Raw genomic sequence first — 21,740 nt, forward strand, 5'->3', positions numbered from 1 at the left:
TCTGCTTCTAAACTGCAAGAAAAACACGTGAAGCAAAACATGGAGATAAAGAACGGGAAAACGGAGTTCCAGCAGAGCAGGAACAAAAGGGGCAAGTTTCCAAGGCTCCCTTTTCCCCCAGATTAACGCTCCCGCCTCTCCTGCCTCACCTGCTGCCTCACAGCTACGTGTGCAGGAAGCATTGACGCAAAATAATCTGATTTATTACCTAAACCCCACCATTGTGAACTCTGTCATTTGCAGCACTTGGATTTATCACCACATCCAGACCAAAACACTCGTGATTCATCAGCAGAGGCACCAGGCTGGAGAGCGGCGTGGGAGAGATCCTGGCTCCAGCACTTTGGATCTGCCTCTGCTGCGGCCCTGAGATGGGATTGCAGCTCCCAGGGCTGGGTTTGCTGTGAAGCAGCACCCAAAGCACCCAAAGTGGGTGCCATGAAGAGCCTTGCCCGCCTTTCCCTTGGGTTCAGCCCAAATTTCCCCTTTCTGCTGCTGGGCTAAGCCACAATGTCCACGGTGTTCCAGATGTTTGCTGGAAAGACCCTCCCATGAGAAAGAGGAGAAAGAGGAGAAAGAGGAGAAAGAGGAGAAAGAGGAGAAAGAGGAGAAAGAAAGAGGAGAAAGAAAGAGGAAAAAGAAAGAGGAGAATGAGGAGAAAGAAAGAGGAGAAAGAAAGAGGAGAAAAGAGGAAAAAGATGAGAAAGAGGAGAAAGAAAGAGGAGAATGAGGAGAATGAGGAGAAAGAAAGAGGAGAAAGGAGAAAAGAGGAGAAAGAGGAGAAAGAGGAGAAAGAAAGAGGAGAATGAAGAGAAAGAGGAGAAAGAGGAGGAAAGAGGAGAATGAGGAGAAAGAGGAGGAAAGAGGAGAATGAGGATTTCCTCAGGTGGCTTAAGGCATCCTCTGGATGAGGGTGCAGGTTTTCCAGCCAAGAACACAGCTCAGCTTAACTTGGGCTGGGGATTTCAGTGAGTTTAATCCGTTTTGTACACGCTCCCTCAATTGGCTAATTACTGCTAATTACACAGGCTTGAACTCTGGTCATGCTCTCGTGGAGACCTGGGAGAAGCTGCTCCTGTGTGCCCAGGAGAGCTGGCATGGGACCACATCTGCTGGCACAAGACAGCTGTGACCAAGGCAGCACTCATGGAATGACTTGGAAACCAAGACCTGAGTGATGCTGGGGCAGAGGACGAATTCCAAGGTATGCCAGAGAGATGCCCCAGCAGCTCACAGAGTTGTGCCCAAAATGCACAAACCAACCAGAAGGGAGTCCAGGGATCAAAGGTGATTCCAGCCACAGATCCCTCTGGATCCTTGCACACCAATTTTGGCGCAGTGTTATGTAAGAGCAGCTCCTGAAAATCTGCCAGGCTGGTGAGCAGCAAGGAGGAGGTGAGAATAGAAACAAATAAATAAGAATACGTGGCAGCTACCTCCACAATGGACCACGTTTCCAAATGCTGCATATGAGCAGAAATCCCGGGTGTCCGAGAGCTGCCAATGGGATTGTCTGGAGTTTCAGGAGTGTAAGGAAAAACCAAGTCTGGATCAGCAAAGCTACTGCCCTCTAGGCACTTGTTACCCATCCTTGGGAAGGCTTTGGTGCACCAGCCTTCAGGCACCTTCAGGTGGGATTTGCCACATATTTCACCTGAATTTCCATGGGAAAAGGCATGAATGAATGAATCAGGGATCTCTGGGGTGCATGGAAATTCTCTTCCTTGCTCCTGCATCTCGTGTTCAGTGGTGTGTCTCCCACTGGCAGAGGCACAGCAGCTGTTTGACCAATAGCAGATCACCAGACCTTCATCCTACTTCCACTTTCCTGCTCCCCTGACAGGCCTCCTGATGCTGCTTTTCCATGGGTTTTAATTAGAGAAGCAGCTCAGCCATGCAGCTGGGCTGAGATCAGAGGCTGCAAACGTGTATCTCCAGCCAGGGCAGTGAGGAACATCCACGTGAGGCTGCAGCTGCACAGAAATGCCCCACTTTGAGCAGCAGAGTGGGAGTTTGAGTGGCTTCTCCTCGTTTTGCAAGGTCTGCTCACACCCCTCTGTGCCACCACATCCAGGTGAGCCGCGCTGAGAGTTGCTGACGCTGCAAAGGGAAAGTTGCGCTCACCCCACCAAAAATCAGCTGGAAAACAGGCAAAAAACCTTTTCTGGGTGCTTAGCACTGGCTAGTGTCTGTGTTTTTTCCCTTTCCCCTCGGAGAACAGCTCAGCTGAGCCCTGTGGAAGCCCACAAGAGCTTTCCAGCTGGTTATGCAACTCCCTTTGGCGGAGCAGAGGGATTCCTGAGGAAGAGGGGAAGACGGGGCTCTGCTCGGTGCCAGAGCGGCGTCAACTGATCCTCCACGGCTGCTCTGCACTTAAAGTAGGACAAAGCCTCCTCTGGAGCTGTTCCTCCTCTTTCTCCAAGCAGCAGAGCAGACAATGCCTGCCCAGGGATGCTCTGTCACGGACAGGACACATCAAAATGGCTCTTGTGCCTCATCTCGGAGCTTTGAAATAAGATTCATCTGAGAAATGCATCAAGAGTGTGGAATATGCTGGGTTTTCCTAATCCAAAGAGCTGGAGCAGGAAAAATCCTATAGTGGTCGCTGCTATATTAGGAAAAAAGGGATTTTTATATGAGAAGGATTTTATTGGCAGTATTTTTGTGAGTATGAACCTTCCAAAACTCACCAACAGAATATTTTTCCATTTGAAAGTACCTTTCACCAGAAACCCATGAAGTACATCAACTTTTAACCTTTTAATATTTTTAAACAAACTAGGAGGGGAGGAAGGGCAAATCATATTTCTCCCATGTCAAAATTACCCGTCTCAGAATTTTCTGAGCTGAATTTTTTTACCCTTGGTGTCAAAAATGTGATTTTAACAAGCTTGAGATGGACTTGCCATTGGTGTTGAATTTTTTTACCTTTGGTATCAAAAATGTGATTTTAACAAGCTTGAGATGGACTTGCCATTGGTGTTGAATTTTTTTACCTTTGGTATCAAAAATGTGATTTTAACAAGCTAGAGATGGACTTGCCATTGGTGTTGACAGCTGTTGGGGGGAGGTCTCAGATGGACAACAGTTGTTAAGACTGGGAAACCATCAGCTTGGTGGAAATCAAGGCCTGGCTCTGGTGTGCAGAGAAGAGTGTAATGAAATCTCCAGCAGGAATCCTGGTGCTGTTTGGCTGGGAATGAGGTCTCATTCAGCTTCTGCACAAGGTTTGAGTCCTTGGAAAGCCCCAAGGCAAAGCTGGAAGCTCAGGAGCAGCTGCCAGCCCCGAGCTGCTCGCACAGGAACGCGCAGGATCCACAAGTTTTGTTGCTGGAGGGAGATCGTGGCGCTGAGTGTTTCGTAAATAAAACATGACACTAAGAAAACTCCTGCCCGTGCGTCAGCAGCTCCCTTTGGAGCAGGACACAGACCCTTCCATCTCCACATCAGCCTCGCAGCTTGCTCCAGCTGCTTCTCCTTTGTCTGACAAATCAGCGCCAGCCACCCCCAAAACCCTGCTGAAATCTGGGGGTTAGCAAAACATTTTAGGCGTGAAAAGCAAGAGGTGTGCATGAGGCTTTATCTCAATTGTAACACCAGGCAGGCTGGGTGCAAACAGTAGGAGTTATGAAAACATTGGAATCCTGGCTGTGGAGCGAGCTAGGAAAAATAACACCTGACCCACAAGTCACCCATTCTTGTTTTGGCAGCGCTTGAAGAGCCCGTGGAGATCTTTGTTTGAAATGCACACAAGCACATTTAATTTCATGGGCTTAGCAAATATGTAATCTGAAAGTGTGGGTGCCTCACATTTCTCAGGATCTGCCTACAAACAGGGATAAATCAGGGAATATTTAATTATTTTTTGCACATATGTACACACATATGTACGTGTACATGGTGTAAATATGGATTATATTGTACTCACAGTATATGCATGTGTATACATATATATTTATATATATGTACACAACAATACTGAAATCTTATTTTTCTTCTATATGTAGGTGGGTATTATATGTATAATTGATATATTCTTAAACTTAACCAGATTATGAGCAACAATACAATAATAAAGCAACATTTGCAAGGGAGAGTGAGGACAAAGCAGTGGGGAAAGGTGTTTTACACAGAGGCTTCCAAGGAATGAGACCAAAGTGGTGATTTGTGGAATTTCAAGGGGGGAAAGGAGGAAAGGACCCAGAGGTCTCAAAGCTGTGAGCTGTGAGTAATTTGTGCTGAACAAATAGCTCATCACCAGGTATTTAGCTAGTAGGAAAGTAGGAAAAGAATTGTAGATAAATTGAAAGAAGGGGTGGAGTTGTTGGTGTATGAAGTGTGAGCTTCAAAATTATGGAATGTTTCAAGCCCATGTGCAGAATTTAAGGACAAAGGGATTTCCCTGAGTGTTCCCTCTCTGGAAATAAATCTGTTCCTCCTCTAGAAATAAATTTGTTGCGAGCAACACCAGAGAACAAAACAGCTTCACGATATTTATAATGCCTTGGTTGGGTCCCTTTTCTAATCAGGGTGTGGGGCGAGGCTGGTTATTTCCTGCAGAGAAAAGCTACCTTATTAAAAAGATAATTTTGTGGTGGCATTTTAATATAACTGTGGCTCTCCATGGAGTTTACTGATAAGGAAGGGTCCTTTTTTTTATGAAACTGAGAAAGACCCTGTGCAAAAATTCAGCCCCTCTGAGCAGGACACCAAGCATTGGCAGCTGCTGTTGAGATTTGGAGCTGGAACAAGGAGAGTTGGTCATAAAGGTGATGACGAGGCCTTTACAGATTCATCTTTATCTGTCATTTCTCTTCTTTCCTCCCGGCTACACCTCTTTTTACAAGAATTATCAGTGCTCTGGACCTTGCCTGATATGGTTCAGCAAGTGAGACAGATTCTTTGCCCTGATCTTGTTTTGAAGGGCTGGTTCTGTCTTTTCAGAAGTGCAGAGTTTCCAGGTGAATTCCCAAGTACATCTCCTGGGTTGCTAAGCTCTTCCCCTCCATCCCATTTCCCAGAGAGTTAATAGGAGTGAAAAGGACTCAACACCCACTAAAGGCGCTCAGATCCCCAAAGGACTTGTCCCTGGAGAGGAGATAACAGCTGAAGGGTGAGATGAGATGAAGATATTTCCAGAAATGAAAACAAGGCCAGGAAGGTTCCTCTGGAAACACAGGACCAATTTTCCTTGTTAAATAATTCAGCTAAGTCCAAGAGAACAACTCGCCCTGCAGAATTAGGAAGGATTTGAAAGAGAAAGAAAGCATTCGGTGAAAGAGCCAGAGGGGGCCGTTCCCCGAGAAGGTGCAGCACAAAAATAGATGTAAATCTACAAAGGCTGTCACGTTGAAGTAAATCTGAAGTAACTCCATTGTTTTCCATGGGGTTACTTTGGGTTTACACCAGCGTGACTAAGATTAGCATATCAGCTTGGGCGTGCTCCATTCGATAAGTGCTCGCTCGGGCAAGCGGAGCGTTGAGGCTGCTCTTGGCAGGGCTTGGAACCTGTTTCAGGTAGACTCTGCATCCTCTTATCTCCTTCCTCCCTTCCTCAGACCTGAGGTGTGCTGAGCCTGCAAGTCCTTTGCTTTATCACCCGCACGAATCCGAACTCTGCTCTGGCCCCGGCGAGGCAATGAGCTGCAGTGAATATTGTATAACTGCTGGCAGGAGGAATCCGCCAGGATAGTGGGAGCAATCCAGCCAGGGAAGGGAAGGGAGGGGAGGAGGAAAGCTCCACACAGCCAGCCCTGCAAATTAAAGCAGGAGTAAATAAAGCAATTAAACAATATTCAACCTGAGGTACAGACTGAACGGCGAGAAAGGCTCGCACAGCCCTCGACAAACACCATCCAGTTTATGAGCACAACCTCATTTAAGTGCTTGCAGCCAAGCTGTAGCTACATATAGAATAAAATAATAGAAGTGTGAAACAAACAGCAAGATGCTTTTGAACGATGAGGTTAATTCCTTCATCTGCAAGGACTTGAAAGTGCTGTATGTTTGTCTCTTCAAGGATTTGCAGGTGCAGAGCCACGTGTCTGAAAGTGCTCTGGAGTGGAGGAGCTGCTCGGGATGCTTTGCCTCAACCCGTGAGGCAGAGATGGTTCAGTGTGAGGTGAAGGACATGAGAGCTGTGCTCTCCCAGCCCTGAAGTGTCCCCAGAATCCCACCTGAAGCCACCACCTCCCTCACACATGGGTCCGAGGGGCCATGACCGTAGTGGGGGGATGACCTGAGGGACAAGGTTGCCCTGTCCAGCTTCCTGCAGACCCCATTCTGCAGGAACCCTACAGGGTACAGACCTTTCCCCACAGAAAGGGTGATCAGACATTGGAACTCCACAGGGACGCGCTGGAGTCGCTGTCCCTCAATGAACGACTGAATGTGGCACTCGGTGCCATGGTCTAAGTAACATAGTGACGTTCGGTTATAGGCTGGACTGAACGATCTCAGAGGTCTTTTCCAACCTAATGGATTCTGGGATGCTGTGACGGCCACCACGGGTTCCGTCGCTCTGCCACTGTCGCGACACCGGGAGGCGGCACCGCCGCACTACTTCCCGTCCCGGGAGCGGCAGGATCCCGCAAGCGGAGCCGCATCACCCCTCCCGCGCTTCCCGCCCGGCCTATAAAGGGTTTCCGACGGGCCGCCTCGCGCTCGTAGTATCCGTGCGCCAGGCGAGCCCGCTGAGGGGACGGCGGCCATTTTGTTCAGTGCTGGCTCTGTGCTGAGGGGGCGGGGGGCAGAGAGAGCGAGGGAAGGCGCACAGCAGGAAAGGGCAAAAACGAGACAGAACGAGGAGCGGAGTCGGGCCGGCCAAGCCGCGAGCGGAGCGGCGGGGAGGGCTCCGCCCGGCCGCTGAGAGGCGATGGCGGATATAGACAAGCTCAACATCGACAGCATCATCCAACGGCTGCTGGAGGGTGAGGGTCGGGGACGGCGCGGTTGTGTGGGGGAGGCGGCGGGGCCGATGCGCCGCGTCCCGCCCGCCCGGCGGGGGCTGAGGGGGCACTAAAATGGAGGGGCGAGAGGCGCTTTGTCTGCCCGGGGTCGCCGCCGCCGCCTCCCCCCCGCCCGGCTCGGCCCCGCAGCCCCAACTTTCCCCTCAGCCCGTGTGGGTTTTCTGTCTTTTGATCCCCCGGTGCCATGCTGGGAGCAGCCGGCTGCCCCCTTCTCCTCCCCTGCAGTTCTGAGGGGATGCTTAATCTAGTCCTGTGTTCGAATGAAGGGATGCTTAATTTAGGAGTATTTTGTAGGAAGGGCTTCTAAAAAGCCTTGGGTGTTCTCTTTGCCTTTCATGCATACACATGGGATCAGGGCATGGCTGGGTATTCGCGGGGCTCTGGAAATAAGATCCAGCGTGTTTAAAGAGTGTTGAGGCAGCTTTTCAGCAAGTCGGGAGGAGACTGCCTTGGGTTTCAGTGTATGCTGGCTTTAGCTTTGATTAGCTGCTTGCATTAAAGCTGCCACAGGATTTTGGCTCTTAATTCGTAACATATGGTGGGCTTTTAGGTGTGAATAGAGGGTTGGGGTTTGGTGTTTCAGACAGTCTGAAAAAGGGCTTATTGTCTGCTATTGTTGGCGCTTTGGGATGAAAAGAGTTGCCTGGGACTTTGTAAATCGAAGGAAAACCTGGAAGTTGCAGGGGGTGTCTCCAGCACCATCCCTTCGCTTGCAGAAATCAGCACTGGACTGGGATCGACTGATTTTAGGGCAAAAGACTGAGAAGTTGCTAGTGACAAATTCTCTTCCAGGCATCAAGGAAAAGCATAATTATTCAGAGAAGGAAGCTGTCCTGATCCAGCCTCACTTCACGTGTGTCAGGGCAGGCATCTCATCTGGACTTACTCTTGAAAAGCGTGGTCAGGGATTTAACTTTTTTCCATTTGGCACAAAGTCAGTTGAGATGTTGCAGTGAAAAATGATGAAGAAATGTCTTTTCTTACACACTTTCCTTCTTACAGGATTTTGCTTGTGTAATGCTTGGATAGCAAAAGGTCAGGCAGAGGAACAGAAGTTCTCCTCTAGAAAATCTGAGTTAAAAAATCCTGTAGATGAATTATGGGATTATTGAATAAGTAAAAGTAAATGGGTTTTTTCCTCTGATCCGGTTTGGGTTTTGCCTGTTACCAATTTAAACCACTCTGGTTTCAATTATTTAAAGACTTCCCTTCATAAAGTTAGGCCAGGATTTTCCTGAAAATCCAGTAATACGACTTGTAAATGTCAGGTCTCGTATGTCGTATGTTTGGTGACATATTAATACATGCTCACTTGAGTTGCACTCATTAGTTACACTTCTTACTGATTTCCCTTAGTGTAACTAACACAGTATTTTCCAAGTGTAAAGTTTAATTTTTAAAAGCATGGATTAGACCTTTCCTAGTAAGAAATGCAAGTGATTTCTCTGTTTAAAGTTTCAAAAAGTAGTAAGATGTACTGTGTCAATGTGTTCTGCTCTTGCTCAGTTTATATCAGCATGAGATGGTTGGAGCAGATAAGAGTTCATAAATCAGGCTTCAGAAGGTTTACTGACATCTTTTAAGAGATGCTTCATGCAATTACAGCCCTTACCTGAGGTTGCATCAGCTGCCAGAACTGAAATTAATATTTTCCCTTTATTAATACTGCAGCTGGGATTTTGGATTCCTTGAGGCAACGATTGTCTTTCAATATTTAAAACAATTACTGGTGTTAGTAACCTATGCTAGTGCTTTATTTGTTGATTATTAAATGTCTGCTCTAAATGTCTTTGCCAGGCAGAGAGTAATGACTGACCTTTGTGAGAGTCATTTTTATACTTTTTTTTTTCCTAAAAGATTGCTGCATTTCAGCACACACTGCATTGTAGATTTAGGCCAAACAAATTATTGTTTTTCAGTGCAGTTGTGGTAGAACAAGTGCATGATGTTAGTCACACAAAGTGTGTGTGCCTGTGTCCATACCCCTTCAGACAACGCTGCACACAGATGAAAATCATACTCAGCCATGAAAACACTGCAAAATCTGCTTTAATAATCAGCTCACAAACTGAATTGCCCAAATCCTTGTGCAAGCTGTAATTTTAGAGCAATTTGGTATTTCATTATAGCTCTCTTGAAACTTTAAATACTTACACATTTTTATAGCAGTTAACTTTAGGTGATTTTGCCACTAAAATGTAAAGAGTATGAGCAGGGGCTTAGCCCTTTCTAAAGGTACCAAACCCCAGTGCTAAGGAAATTCTTGATGAAATGCTGGAAATCAGTGAGCAGGTACAGCCAGGTATTTGTTTTATCATGCATTGCCCTGTTGGAAGAAGCAGTGAATTGAATCTAATGGTTGAGGTAAAGTGAAGGGTGAATAATAAATTATTCTTGCTTTTGTCCTTAATACAGGCTATTAATAATGTATTTGTGAGGGATTTTAGTTGCTTTCTATCCTGACTCCTCTGCTCAGCTGCCATTATTCCTGCTTTTCCCCCAAATAGTGATGTTCCCCCACCCACGTTAGGTTATTTAGGTGAAATTATTAGCTTGTTCTTTAACAGGCCTGGGAATACATATCTCATCTTCTCATTCTAAGGTAAATATTTGAAGAGTCTTCCTTGCTCCAGTTATTTGTAGTACAGAACCATTTGGCATTGAAGTGACACAAAAAACCATTTTGCAGTAGCATTGTTCTCAACCTTGGAAAGCCTTTCAGGGAAAACATTGAAAATACTTTTTTTTTTTTTTTGCTATAATTGAATTTGTATTTTCTCCCTCTTTTACTGATGGGGGTTGTGTCCTGCTAGGAGCAGTTTCCTGAGTACAGCTTGTCTGACTTTGTGACTTTTGGTAAAAGTAATATCCACAAGAATGAGACTTGCAAAGTGTAGTAACAGTACCCTGCACTGAGAACTGAAATGTTTTTGAGTATCCTTGATACTGGATAAAGTCTCAAACATTATGGAACTAATTCACCTTCCTGAGGAATAAAAGGGGTCAAACATGAGAGCAAATTTTGTCCCTTCTAGCAGGGGGTGCTGAACGCAGCAACTGCAGCTGTGTGTGCTGAGTCAGAAATGCCAGCAGACAAGAAGGTGCTGAAAAACTCCCGGTGAGATAAAAAATCAATGGCACCTGTATGGTGTGGGAAAGGCTGCAGGAAATGGCAGAATTCCTGCTTGCCTCAGTAAAGAATGAGTGACAAATCCCGGGGCTCCCTGAGTGTGAGCGTGGCTTCCTTTCTGTGGATGTCAGATGGGCTGCCTAGAACTGAGCCCCTTTTCCATTTCCTTCATCTCCTGTGCTGGCAGCTCCTGCAGATCAGTGGGGTCTGTTTGGAGCTCAGTCACCTCGTTAGAAAACAGCATTGAAGTGCATGAGTCTTACCATGGTAACAATAAATAAAGGCTAAAACAACAATTTCAGCATAGCTAAGTGACCCCAGCTGAAATGTGTTTGTGCAGATCTCTCCTCTGCAGGCGCTTCAGGGAGGATTGAATCATGAATGGAGGCTACTTTGGATGGAGCCACACGAGGCTGCAGTGGTGGTAGCCATTCTGAAAACTGAAATCCTGGCTAGTGCACTAAAATCTGCAAAAAGACTCCTGAATCCTTAAACATTTCTGTTTATACACCCACAGATTTCTATTCCCAGTAAAGCCTGTTGTAGAGATGTCAAGGAGATATTCTCTCTTAATTTACTTTAAATGGGGAAAGATTATCATCTACTTATTAAAAATAGTTGAGCTAAAGAGCACAGATAAGATTTTGCTCACCACAGAGAAGATTTTTTCTCACAAATACAGTCCTATAATTTTTTTTTCACCTTTCTGCTAAGTACAGCATGAATTGGGTCTGCAGGGTTGCTTGACCTTTAGCTTCATATACTGGGGTAAGAGTGATTCTCAGAGATGTTAATCTGAAATGTCACATTTACTCATGGGTGAGTTGGGATGCTGTGATGAAGTTTCTCATGGACAAGCAACTCTTTCTGGCCTCAAACCATATAATTTTCCCTTGATGTTAATTCTTTCCTGCTGTGGTGCAGCAGTTTCTGAGAGAAAACAGAAACTCTTCATTCCAAAGACCAGCATTAGATTCTTACCAATGCCATGGATTCAGATAAGTGTGTGGAATTCTGTGCCCGTTCCCAGTCAGAAGTGGAGGAATTTGTCCCCTGTGTTTGTGAGCAGTGTGAGTGCCTGTTGCTCCTCACCTGTCTGCAGTGTGGAAATGTTACAAGATTTAAAAAAAAAAAAAAAAACTTGTACTCATGCAGAATCTTCATTTGATAACACTGCTGTGAACTTTTGGCATACTAGAAAGCAGATGAGAACTTTTCAGAGCCTTGTGCACCGAGGAGATGCTTTTCCATTTCAGTTTGGAATTTGAAGAGATCTGATCAAAGCTGGTAGTGCCTGCAGTGAAGTAAAACCTTTTTTACATCAACCACTTTCAAGTTATTTATTCCCTTTGTGCCTGTGGTGCAAAACTGACTGTGAAACTGTCATTGGGAACTGCTAAAAACTAGATTAAAACCAACCTGCGGTATTTTTGGAAATGTCACTATGATTGCAGACATCCTAATGTAAAATATGGTGAAACTGAGAGACTTGTTTAATAAGGCAGGAAAATGAACTGACCTGTAGATAGATTATTTTTCTTAAAACATTTTCTGTAGGAGAACTTGATTCTCACACTTCAGTTGACAGTATCTCAGCTGCTTCTTGTAATGTAATACTGAATGGAAATGAGATGTTTGGAGCACTGCAATTTCTGGCATTTTTGAACTTCCTGCTATTTTTGACTGCTTCTCTAAGTATCTGTCCCTTTCATATTAACCTTGACTGACGTAAAGGACTGTGTGGCACCAAAGCAGGGATTGGAAAATGCTGGGGTGGGTTGGGCTGTGGGAGTCTGTTGTACTCTGCATGCATATGGTCTCAGGCTGTTGTGCATTCTGGATCCCCCAGCTCCTGACCCATTTATCCCTCCCAGGGAAATGCAGAATAAATTCTCAATGTCAGGCAGTGTTCTGACTCCTGGCAGCTGCAGCTCCACTTTGTGCTTGCTGTTTGCTTGCTCCAGAATGACTGAGTGCCTCAAGTTCTTGCTTTTCTTCCTCTTCCTTCCTTTCCCCCTCTGCTGGGCACCTGTCACACTGCTCTGATTATAGTACACTCATTTTAGAGTTGGTATCTCCTTGTTTCCATCAGTTTCTCCCTGTCTTGGAAGTTAGGGATGATTTTAATAGTGGGCCCTGTGTTCAGAGCAGTTCCTCTGCAAAGATCATCCAGGCTGCAGGCAAGGATTTCCTTCTGTAGTCATTTCCGTCTAGAGGAGAGCTTATTTCTTCACAACTTCTCATATTTGTACAGTAAGAAAGATTTGAGCTGTTAGAGGACTGCCCAGACGGGACACTGAAATTCAGGCTCTAGAGAAATCATTTCTAAGAACAGGAGCATCCCTGCCTAAAGAGGGTGGCAATGTTTTGCTGTCTGGAAATGCTGCAGCAGTGTGCTCAGGCACAAATAAAATACCACTTGAAATGGGCTGAATTTTTTCCCCAAATGATTAATCTTCAGCTTGTTCCCTGTCAGTTGCAGGATGTCATTTCTGAGAGGTTATTTTTTATGCATTGAAAGGGCAAATGTGCCTGTACAGTACTATTGAGCTGCTCTTTTGACTTCATGGCCAAGCTGTCAATTAGCATTACAGTGTCTGATCTCCACAAGCTGCCTTGTTTTGGTCTAAACCAGAGAAACAAACTGTAAACACAACATATTTTTCATAGTGTTCTATTTTTGTCTTTCTTAGAAGGACTAAGTGACTTGAAGACCCAGAGAAACCTTTTAAAAAGTCATTAAGACTGAATATCCTGCATTTCTGTGCCAGCTCTTTCATTGTGTCTGAGAAAATCCTTGCACTAAAAATACGGATTCCTCAAACCAAGATGCACTTCTGCATTTTTGATTCTCCTGAAGCCAAACCCACTTTTGTTTTCCCAGCTTTCCAGGACATACAGGTTAATGTCATTAAGAAATTTAACACACTTGTCTCCTCTGTGCAGGTGTGACAAAGCAGTGAAAATGTCACTGGCAGGCAGAGTTGAACCAAATTTTCTGGTTCTTTCATCCATGGCATCTGTCCTAGGGAGTTTGGGAAGTGCAGCAAAGCATCATTTCACTTTGTCCAGGTTTTCTGCAGGCAGGTGACTAAAACTGTGTGAGGATTATACCAGTTCAATAAAAATGTATTGGAAAAACCTAGAAAACCTGTGTCTGAACCAGTGCTCAGATCTTCATTAAATCCTGAGCAAAAATGAGTGCACATGCTTTATTCATGAGCTTTAGTGACTCAGTGCAGTGCATAGTCTTTATAATATTTTGTACTTTTTAATTTATGGATGTGAAGTACAGGATTTGTTTTAGCAATTTCTAAGAAGACCAAATCATGGCAAATTAAATTTTTAGCTTCACGGAAAACTACATACAAATATTTTTGTATTATTAAAAAAAAAGGGGGGGGGAATTGTAAAATTTACGATTAAGAGACCATTGGTTTTATATTTACAATTCTGCCAGTTTATTACTTCATTCTAAAAAATTCTGTTGTTTATTGCTTCTGGATATTTGGCATTTTGAGTGACTTGCTTGTTTCTCAGGAGTCTTAGGAAAATTACTGTATGGATGAAAAATTACTGCATGGCTGAAACGCCTCATTCGTGATAAACTGCTGTGACAAAGATTTAACTTCCATTTACATGCTTCATTACTTGGGAGATGTTAATGAAAGCCATGAAGTGCAGTGGTAATTCCAGTGCTGGCATGTGCTGTCAGTGGTGAGGGATGGCACGTGGGCAGTGAGGATCAGAGGAGCAGGGACAGCATCACGGAGAGCTCTGCTAAAGGCCTGGCTTTGGACCTACAGTAATGAGCATATGTTGTAATCTGAGCTGGAGTTTCATTTTGGAGATGTTTGGGGAAAGCTGCTGGGGTTTGGGCACTGCCAGTGGTTGTGCAGGGCAGGCAGTGCCACCCTGGCAGGGTCTGGCACTCGGGGAAGGGTGGCAGTGGCAGCAGCACCGCGAGCGCTGGCAGAGCTCGCATCCAGTGTCACGGATTGCGTTATTTTATTCATGGCTGGATAAGGTGCACTCTGGCTGAGCAGTGTTTTCTGTGCTTGATCAGAGGCTTGTGGAGAAGTCAGGAGCTTCTGTGCTAGTGAGAAATTGGAACACAACTGTTTTTTGTTCTTGCTGTTCCTAAAAGTTGCCTGGAGCACCCCCAGCTTTCCCCACTGCAGTTCTCACTTGGCTCCGTGCAGCGCGGCCATGGCAGAGATTTGAGTCATGTGGAGCTTTCGGATTTCTCACTCCGAGGTGAAACAGTAGCACAGGAATGAGACTGAAGTGGTAGCTAGCTACTAAGTTATTCAGGGCTTCAGGAAGATAGTACTGCATGGGTTCTTGTGTTTGAAAGGATTCGGGCTTGTTGCTTTTTTTTTTGCAGTTAAAGACTAAACCTTTTTGGATAAGGGCATCGATTCTTCAGTCTCAGTGTTGTAGAGTTGCTCACAGTAATCACCTAACCTGGCAGCCTTAGCAGTGGGGGGATTTTGTTTCTGGAGGTGTTGGCAGAGCATTTCCAGCTATCTGAGACTCTGGTTTGGCTTTGCTGTGGCTGAACCAGTGGGTTACATTGTAGATGACTGCTGCTCTTACTCCTTTTTTTTTCTTCAGCCTTATCACTATTATATGTTGTCACTGGTTTTGACAACAAATAAAAATATAGGCTTCACTAGTAATGGCATATTCATAATTTTTAAAAATCCAGTCTTAACCCTGATAAATGCTGTTTTGTGCAATTTGGGCTGTAGTTACAGTGCTGCTGCTGTAGAAATGCCCTTTGTATTGCTGGGCAACAGAAGCAGGAGTGTGGAACTTGTTCAGGTCGGGCTGATGTCCTTGTCCAGAGCAGTAAGGAAAGCTGTAATGGATGTTAAATGAATAAATTGTCATGAATTGTTGCAGTGGGGGAGATTGCAGCAGTGATGGAAGGATGGGAGTTGGGAGGGGGAAATGCTTTGGGGCTGGGAGATTGGTCTCCTACTGGCTTGTCCTTTACCCTGCTCACAGGCAGTGATGATGGCAGCTGCTTTGTCATCATGATCCAAAGCTATTTCCTTACTGACACTCCTTACCTTCCAGTCATGTGTGTATTTTTCTTCCCTGTTTTCCAGCTGCAGTGTAGAACGGGGCAGTGCAGGATTTATCGGTGCTGTGGTCTTGTTTAGGTTGGCTGAGGTGATTTGCTGATTTAGGGGAACTTGCACATTTGTTGGTGCCTGAGTGGCAGACACCCTTTGCTCATGTTCAGACAGCTTCCAGAGAACAAGCACAAAACTGCTTCACTAAAAAATAACATGGAAATAGTCACATTGTCCGGGATGGGGTTTATAACTAAATGGAATTAAACTGATGCTATTTAAAATGTGACATTTTTAACGGGGGAAGTGTTGAGCCATGAATTCTGTTCAATGAAAGTAACATATGACTGGAACAGAACACACTCCCCTTTCCTGGCACTGCCATTTCACCCCAGCACACCAATCCTGCCCTGGTACCTTCTCATTCAGTGAGCTCTGGCATTTAGTCAGGCTCTTAAAATAACACCAGGGATGTTGCTGGTTTTAATAACTGACTTCTGACTCTCAACAGTGCGAGGATCAAAACCAGGCAAAAATGTCCAACTGCAAGAGAATGAAATTAGAGGATTGTGCTTGAAATCCAGAGAAATCTTCCTGAGTCAGCCTATTCTACTAGAACTTGAAGCTCCACTGAAAATCTGTGGTGAGTACTGTGAGTTTGGGTTTGATCTTGGGGGAGGTGTATAAGCAGAGAACAAGTGCCAGATGCTGCTTTCAATTACTAACAGTGAAACTAATAAATAATTGTAGCAAAATGCAAAATAAAACCCTGCTGGATATGTAAGGCAGAGGAGTGGAGAGGGGGTAATGTGTGGGAATTGTATTTGGGACCAAAATAAACCCAAAAAGCAACTGGTCCAGTTTCACCAGGCTGGGGAAGACGTCTTATTCATATAAAGTTTTTGAAAGAAGTTATCAAATAAATTATGTTTGGCCCAATTGTGACTGAACAAGGGGAAACAATGAGGAACCCCAGTATTTAATGTGCTGCCATGCAAAGCTGAGCAGTGGCCTGACAATATTTTAAAATCCTGTTGTAAACTTAGATTTTTGTGCTGTTTCTTGGAATTACTCTCTAGTTTGGTCTCACGGTATTGCATACAGCAGTGCTCATTTTGCACACATGTACATGTCTGCTTATGCTAAAAGATTGAAGAATGTCAACATAAAAAACTCAGTAAATGCAATTTTGAAAGCTTCTAGCAAATAGTTTTTTTATCCAACTCTAAAACAGAGGATTTACTTCTATTTGAAGCAGCTCATTCCATATTTATAATATTGGTAGTCTAAAACCATGATTTCGTGTTCTGCTTGTCAGAAACAAGCCATGATTTAAAGCAAAGGCAGAAATACCAATTTCATTTTTGATGCAGTTTCCCTGCTAGAATTGGAATTACTGGGTGTTTCCAGAAAACACACTTGGTTTCTTGGAATCTTGATTTTGTTGTATACACACAAATATTTTTGTGTAACTACCATTGCATAGATGTCAAAATGTGATAATTTTATCTACATTAACTGCCATTTTAAGTGTGTTATGGGTGGTATCTAACTGCAAGCTTTTTTATTTGTGAAGCATCTTTGATTTGTTCTTTCTCTCAAAGAATGTAGTGAAGGGTCACTTAAGTGTCATGTCTGAATGTCCTTGCAGGTGACATCCATGGACAATACTATGACTTGCTCCGACTCTTTGAGTATGGGGGTTTTCCACCAGAGAGCAACTACCTGTTCCTTGGTGATTATGTTGACAGAGGAAAGCAATCTTTAGAAACAATTTGTCTTCTATTGGCCTACAAAATTAAATACCCAGAGAATTTTTTCCTCCTCCGAGGGAACCACGAATGTGCCAGCATCAATAGAATTTATGGGTTTTATGATGAATGTAAGTACCAGGCATGTGTGCCTCCAGTGGGGACAGCAGGGTGGCAGTGGCAGATGGCTCCTTCCTAACTTGAAATGCCCTCTGTGCTCTTCAGAGGGGTCCTTGGCCTGTTTTAGAGAGGGGAGTCTGTCCTTCCCCTGGCCCTCCTGGAGTCTGAGCCTCACACTACAAAGCAGCAGCCAAGTGGGTGATTTTATTTGTTGGCTGCTGTGTTAACTGACAATTCTCACTGGTAAAACTCATAGGGACAGCTAATGAGAGATGGGGGAATTTCATTTGATGTGCATTACAGAGGTTCACCTCTGTTTCATTCATCTGATGATGATATGTACAGATTGTGTGATGTATGCAGACCTTACCCAAACACAACAAGTAATTTTGCTGTGAAGTAGGAGCCAATGTTCCTGTTTCAAAGGATGTGATTTAATCCAGATAATGTAGAGCTGATATTAAATTAATTGTGCACTGAAGCATGTTGGAACTTGTGTGGAGGGACACACTTGGCTTGCAGATGATGACAAGATGTGCGCTCCATGTCTTGTTCTCCTCCTGTGAGGAAACAAAGATGTGTGGTATTTCAGAGTTGTCTCCTCAGAGATTAATCACAGGCTTAGTCATGTATCACAAATATGTTCAGGGTTCATATCTGGGAGAGTCCCTTTGAAATTCATAAAACTGTGGTGGTTTTGTTTTTCAGTCCTGTTTTGTTTTTCAGTCCTGTTTATTTGCCGAAAGTGAGTTTACGTGGTAAAGCAGAATTTAAAAAAAAACCTGCTTTTCAAGAATTGCTGTCTTCCCCTGAAAGAAATGGCAAATGGCAGAATTTTCTGCAACAGATCAAATTCTCCAAGGGATAATTTGCCAAAGCAGAGCTGGGACTGGAGAGCTTGATTGCCAACTGTTGAACAGACATATGGTGTCCTTGAAGCTGTGCCACACTGAGAGACCTTTGCCATTTAAACAATTAAATAAGTCAGAAAATATCAATTATGTATAGGCTCTAATGCTGCCTTTTTGCAAGTCTCAGTAAAGTTCAGGCAAGTTGTCTAAGTTGGGTTGGTTGTGTTAGTATTAGAAAAGCACATTGACTGGGATTTTCTCCCCAATCTCTTCTAGGTAAGAGAAGATACAATATTAAGCTGTGGAAAACCTTCACAGACTGTTTTAACTGTTTACCAATTGCAGCTATTGTGGATGAGAAAATATTCTGCTGTCACGGGGGTGAGTAGCAGTTCCTTAGGTGATGTTTGAGGAACTGGAAATCTCAGTCATGGCAGTTTCATGTTTACATTGCTGAAGCTTCAAACTCAGGGATTTTTCTCTGCCTTGGCTCATGTATGAGGAAGGGTTGGGCTCAGTGAGTGTCAGTTTTGTGAATCATGGAGCCGGTTCAGACACGATCTGCTCTTCCTTTTCCACCAAAGGCACCTTTAACAGCCTCTCCTTTGGAGTAGAGTCCTTGTAGGGGTTTTTGAGACATAGATGACCAGGAGTTTGATGTCTGTCCCAAAAACATCTGTTTTCACAGAACCAGAGTGGTTTGGGTTGGGTTGGAAGGCACCCTTGGGGATCAGTCAGTAGAATTCCTCCACCATGAGCAGGGACTCCTGTCATTGGTCAGGTTGCTCCAAGCCCTGTATGGGTTTTAATTTGGGTTTAATTTGTAGAAGTTGATTTATGCCGCATGATGCAGCTTTTTCTGGTCATAAAATACAAATTGCACCTTAAATGTTTTATCACTTGCAACTCATTACAGTTGCCCAGGGACTCACATCAGTGAAAAATTATATGAGATTGGTTTGATATTTTATTTAATTTCACTGGTCATCACAGTGAGCATTCCCTGTGATTCCTGGTGTTCATGCCTCTTTTATTTAACAGCTCTTCTATCAGACACTTGCAAAATATTAGTGAGATTATTGTAATCCTGTAAAATGTGGAAATGGCCTTGCTTTATCTTGCTTCCAGTAAATCTCCTACAAAGTGACTTCTGTACCAAAATGCTGGATTTAAAAAACGTCAGTGAATGTCGCCACTGAGCTACGTAAAATGGCAGTGGTGAATCACTTTGAATCCAAGTTATTTTTGTCCTGGATGAATGTCAGTGCTGCAGAGCAAAGCTGGACTAAGCTGGGGCCTGCCTGTGTCTTCCCTGTGAACAGGTTTGTCACCAGACCTGCAGTCAATGGAGCAGATCAGACGAATCATGCGCCCCACGGATGTACCGGACCAGGGCCTCCTGTGTGACCTCCTGTGGTCTGACCCTGACAAGGATGTCTTGGGCTGGGGTGAAAATGACAGAGGAGTGTCCTTCACTTTTGGTGCTGAAGTGGTTGCTAAGTTTCTCCATAAACATGATTTGGATCTCATATGTAGAGCTCATCAGGTATTTTCATTTTGTACATTAAAGCATAGAATAATTTAGGTTTGGGGGACCTGAGTTTCACCTGGTCCAGGCCAGGCCTGTGTCAGCCCAGGGTGCTGAGGGTCTTGTCCAGCCAAGTTGTAAATACATGTGAGGTTCTCTGAATGTGTCCCAGTGTTTAACAGCCCTTATAATTAACATTTTCATATAAACTCTGATTCTCTTGAACAAGGGTTTTCTCAATGTTCATGGACTCTGTTGCTGAGCTGATTCTTGTGATGCTCCTGTTTTAATGTAAAGTTTGAAACTCATGCTCATTAAACATAGCCAGGTTTTCAGCTGCTGCCTCTTGAAAAGTTGTTTTGCACCTTGTCACGAGGAAGCTGCCCAGAATAACACCTCTGCTTTTGTCTCTAAAGGTGGTTGAAGATGGATATGAGTTTTTTGCAAAAAGACAGTTGGTAACTCTGTTTTCTGCCCCAAATTACTGTGGAGAATTTGATAATGCGGGTGCCATGATGAGCGTGGATGAAACATTAATGTGCTCTTTCCAGGTACAGTATCTGAGATATTCCCTTCTCTTTAGTGAGATTACACATTACATTGGTGCTATGTTGAATCAACATTTTTACTGTTAAATAGCAGTAAGACTGTTTCAAGTAGATCTTTACATCTGTCACATGTAGGCAGGGCAGTGTTTGCACTCACATCTTCCAAAAGGTGATAACCCTGTGCTGGTGTGAGTAGGGGAACTGTTTTATCCTGGAATTCAATCACTCAGGCAAAGCAGTTGGCTGTCAGCTGCTGCCACTGCTGTGGGCTCTGGAGCAGTGATGCCAAGGCCTGGCCTAGCTCAGAGCAGGAAACACTTTGATTTCCTGGCACATTGAGACTTGTCCAGAGCCATGTAGTGCCTCTACCAGTGAATTACTGTTGGACTGGAAGACAGCTAAAACTTTTTGCTAAATGACCCCTCTGTCTTTTCAGATCTTGAAACCTGCAGAGAAGAAGAAGCCCAATTCCAGCAGACCTGTAACACCTCCCAGGGGTATGATCACAAAACAAGCCAAGAAATAGTCACTTTGGCACTGCCTTGTTGGGACTTGTATCATAGTCTATAACCTCCATTTTTAAACTTATCATGTGTGCTGTTCAGCTTGCTCAAAATAGATAATGTGTTTGTGGTTTCCTTTCCATTTGATGAATGGCATTTGCTGGTTGTAACAGCGAATGAAAGACTTTGCTCCCTCCCAGGAAAAGTTTGAGAGTCCCCCTGTGTCGTTGTTCCAGCTGCACACTCCACAGCATCTCCCCACCAGCCAGGTAACGCGGGGCTGGCGGGGCCGTACCATGAATAGTGTAAATCTTGTTCTTTAGGGTCTGAAGAGGGCACTCGTGTGCTGTGAGAGTAGAGATTGTTCCTGTCAGCGATTACATACTGTTTATACAAACCACTGTGAACTTTTTTTTATGTTCAATTTTGTTTTAAAGGGATTGCTTTTCTTTTAATGTCTTGTCATGTACACGTTAGTTTTATTGCTGTCGACTTTAGGAATAACCTTCAACCTTGCCAGCACCACTGGTAGGATGTATATTTAATTCAGACACACGTCCCTCTCCGTACACTTCCAATGACAAAGCCATTCTTTTAAGTGTTTGTGTCTCCTTCCTGAAGCCAAAGTTCGCTTAGAAACCCGTTTGTACACAACCCCCCTGCCGAGTTGGCCGGGCTTCCCATCCACGCCTTCCTCTCAGAGAAAAGGAAGTGCTGGCTGGAAATAGCAGCCAGAAAGGCTTGTCCATGCTCAAAGTGAACACGTTTTTGTACAGTTTCCGTGTGTTCAGTCGAGCAGATCCCAGGGCTGAGACAGCAGTCCCAGGGCAGTGACACAAATGGCTCTGGGATGATGGAAATGGCTCTGGATCTGCTGGAAGGGGTTTGTGCATTTCTGCATAAAGACTTTGTTCTACAAAGAAACCGAGAAACTCGCTTGATAAGCCAACCAGAGGTGTTGATCTTGATGACCGGTTTATATAAATCTCTCACAGAATCTTGTTTTTTAAAAACTGTTGATCTTTTTTGAACAGATGACAGTGTACAATATCATGTAGTGAAAATCACTTATTAAATGAAGAAATTGTTAAATCTTCTCAGTGTCGGTTTATCACAACATATACACTGCTGCTCTCCAAGGGCCTGACGTAGAGAAATAAATTGTTCTGGAAACCCACGGATTCTTGGTTTGGATTTGTCTGAGCTGCAAAAGGTGATTTGGAACAGCAGTGTTGGGTTTAATTCTGAATCTGGAGC

The 21,740-nt window shown here is 44.3% G+C and overlaps 1 protein-coding gene across 1 annotated transcript; it reads left to right on the forward strand.

The window, feature by feature from the left end:
- Positions 1–6,691: 6,691 nt before the first annotated feature.
- PPP1CC (protein phosphatase 1 catalytic subunit gamma) lies at positions 6,692–21,655 on the forward strand. Its single transcript, XM_058816441.1, has 7 exons — positions 6,692–6,929; positions 15,694–15,825; positions 16,834–17,064; positions 18,181–18,285; positions 19,227–19,450; positions 19,849–19,983; positions 20,417–21,655. Exons 1-7 carry the CDS (start codon positions 6,875–6,877, stop codon positions 20,504–20,506), a joined length of 972 nt encoding a protein of 323 aa, XP_058672424.1. The 5' UTR covers positions 6,692–6,874; the 3' UTR covers positions 20,507–21,655.
- The last annotated feature ends 85 nt before the right edge of the window (positions 21,656–21,740 follow it).

This window comes from Ammospiza caudacuta, chromosome 18 (assembly GCF_027887145.1).
Source record: "Ammospiza caudacuta isolate bAmmCau1 chromosome 18, bAmmCau1.pri, whole genome shotgun sequence".
In the NCBI taxonomy this organism is placed as follows: domain Eukaryota; kingdom Metazoa; phylum Chordata; class Aves; order Passeriformes; family Passerellidae; genus Ammospiza; species Ammospiza caudacuta.

Coding starts and splice junctions, on each gene's coding strand:
- PPP1CC (XM_058816441.1), top strand. CDS start 6,875: ATGGCGGATATAGACAAGCTCAACATCGACAGCATCATCCAACGGCTG. Junction 6,930..15,693: donor CATCCAACGGCTGCTGGAGG/GTGAGGGTCGGG, acceptor GACTCTCAACAG/TGCGAGGATCAAAACCAGGC. Junction 19,451..19,848: donor TCATATGTAGAGCTCATCAG/GTATTTTCATTT, acceptor TTGTCTCTAAAG/GTGGTTGAAGATGGATATGA.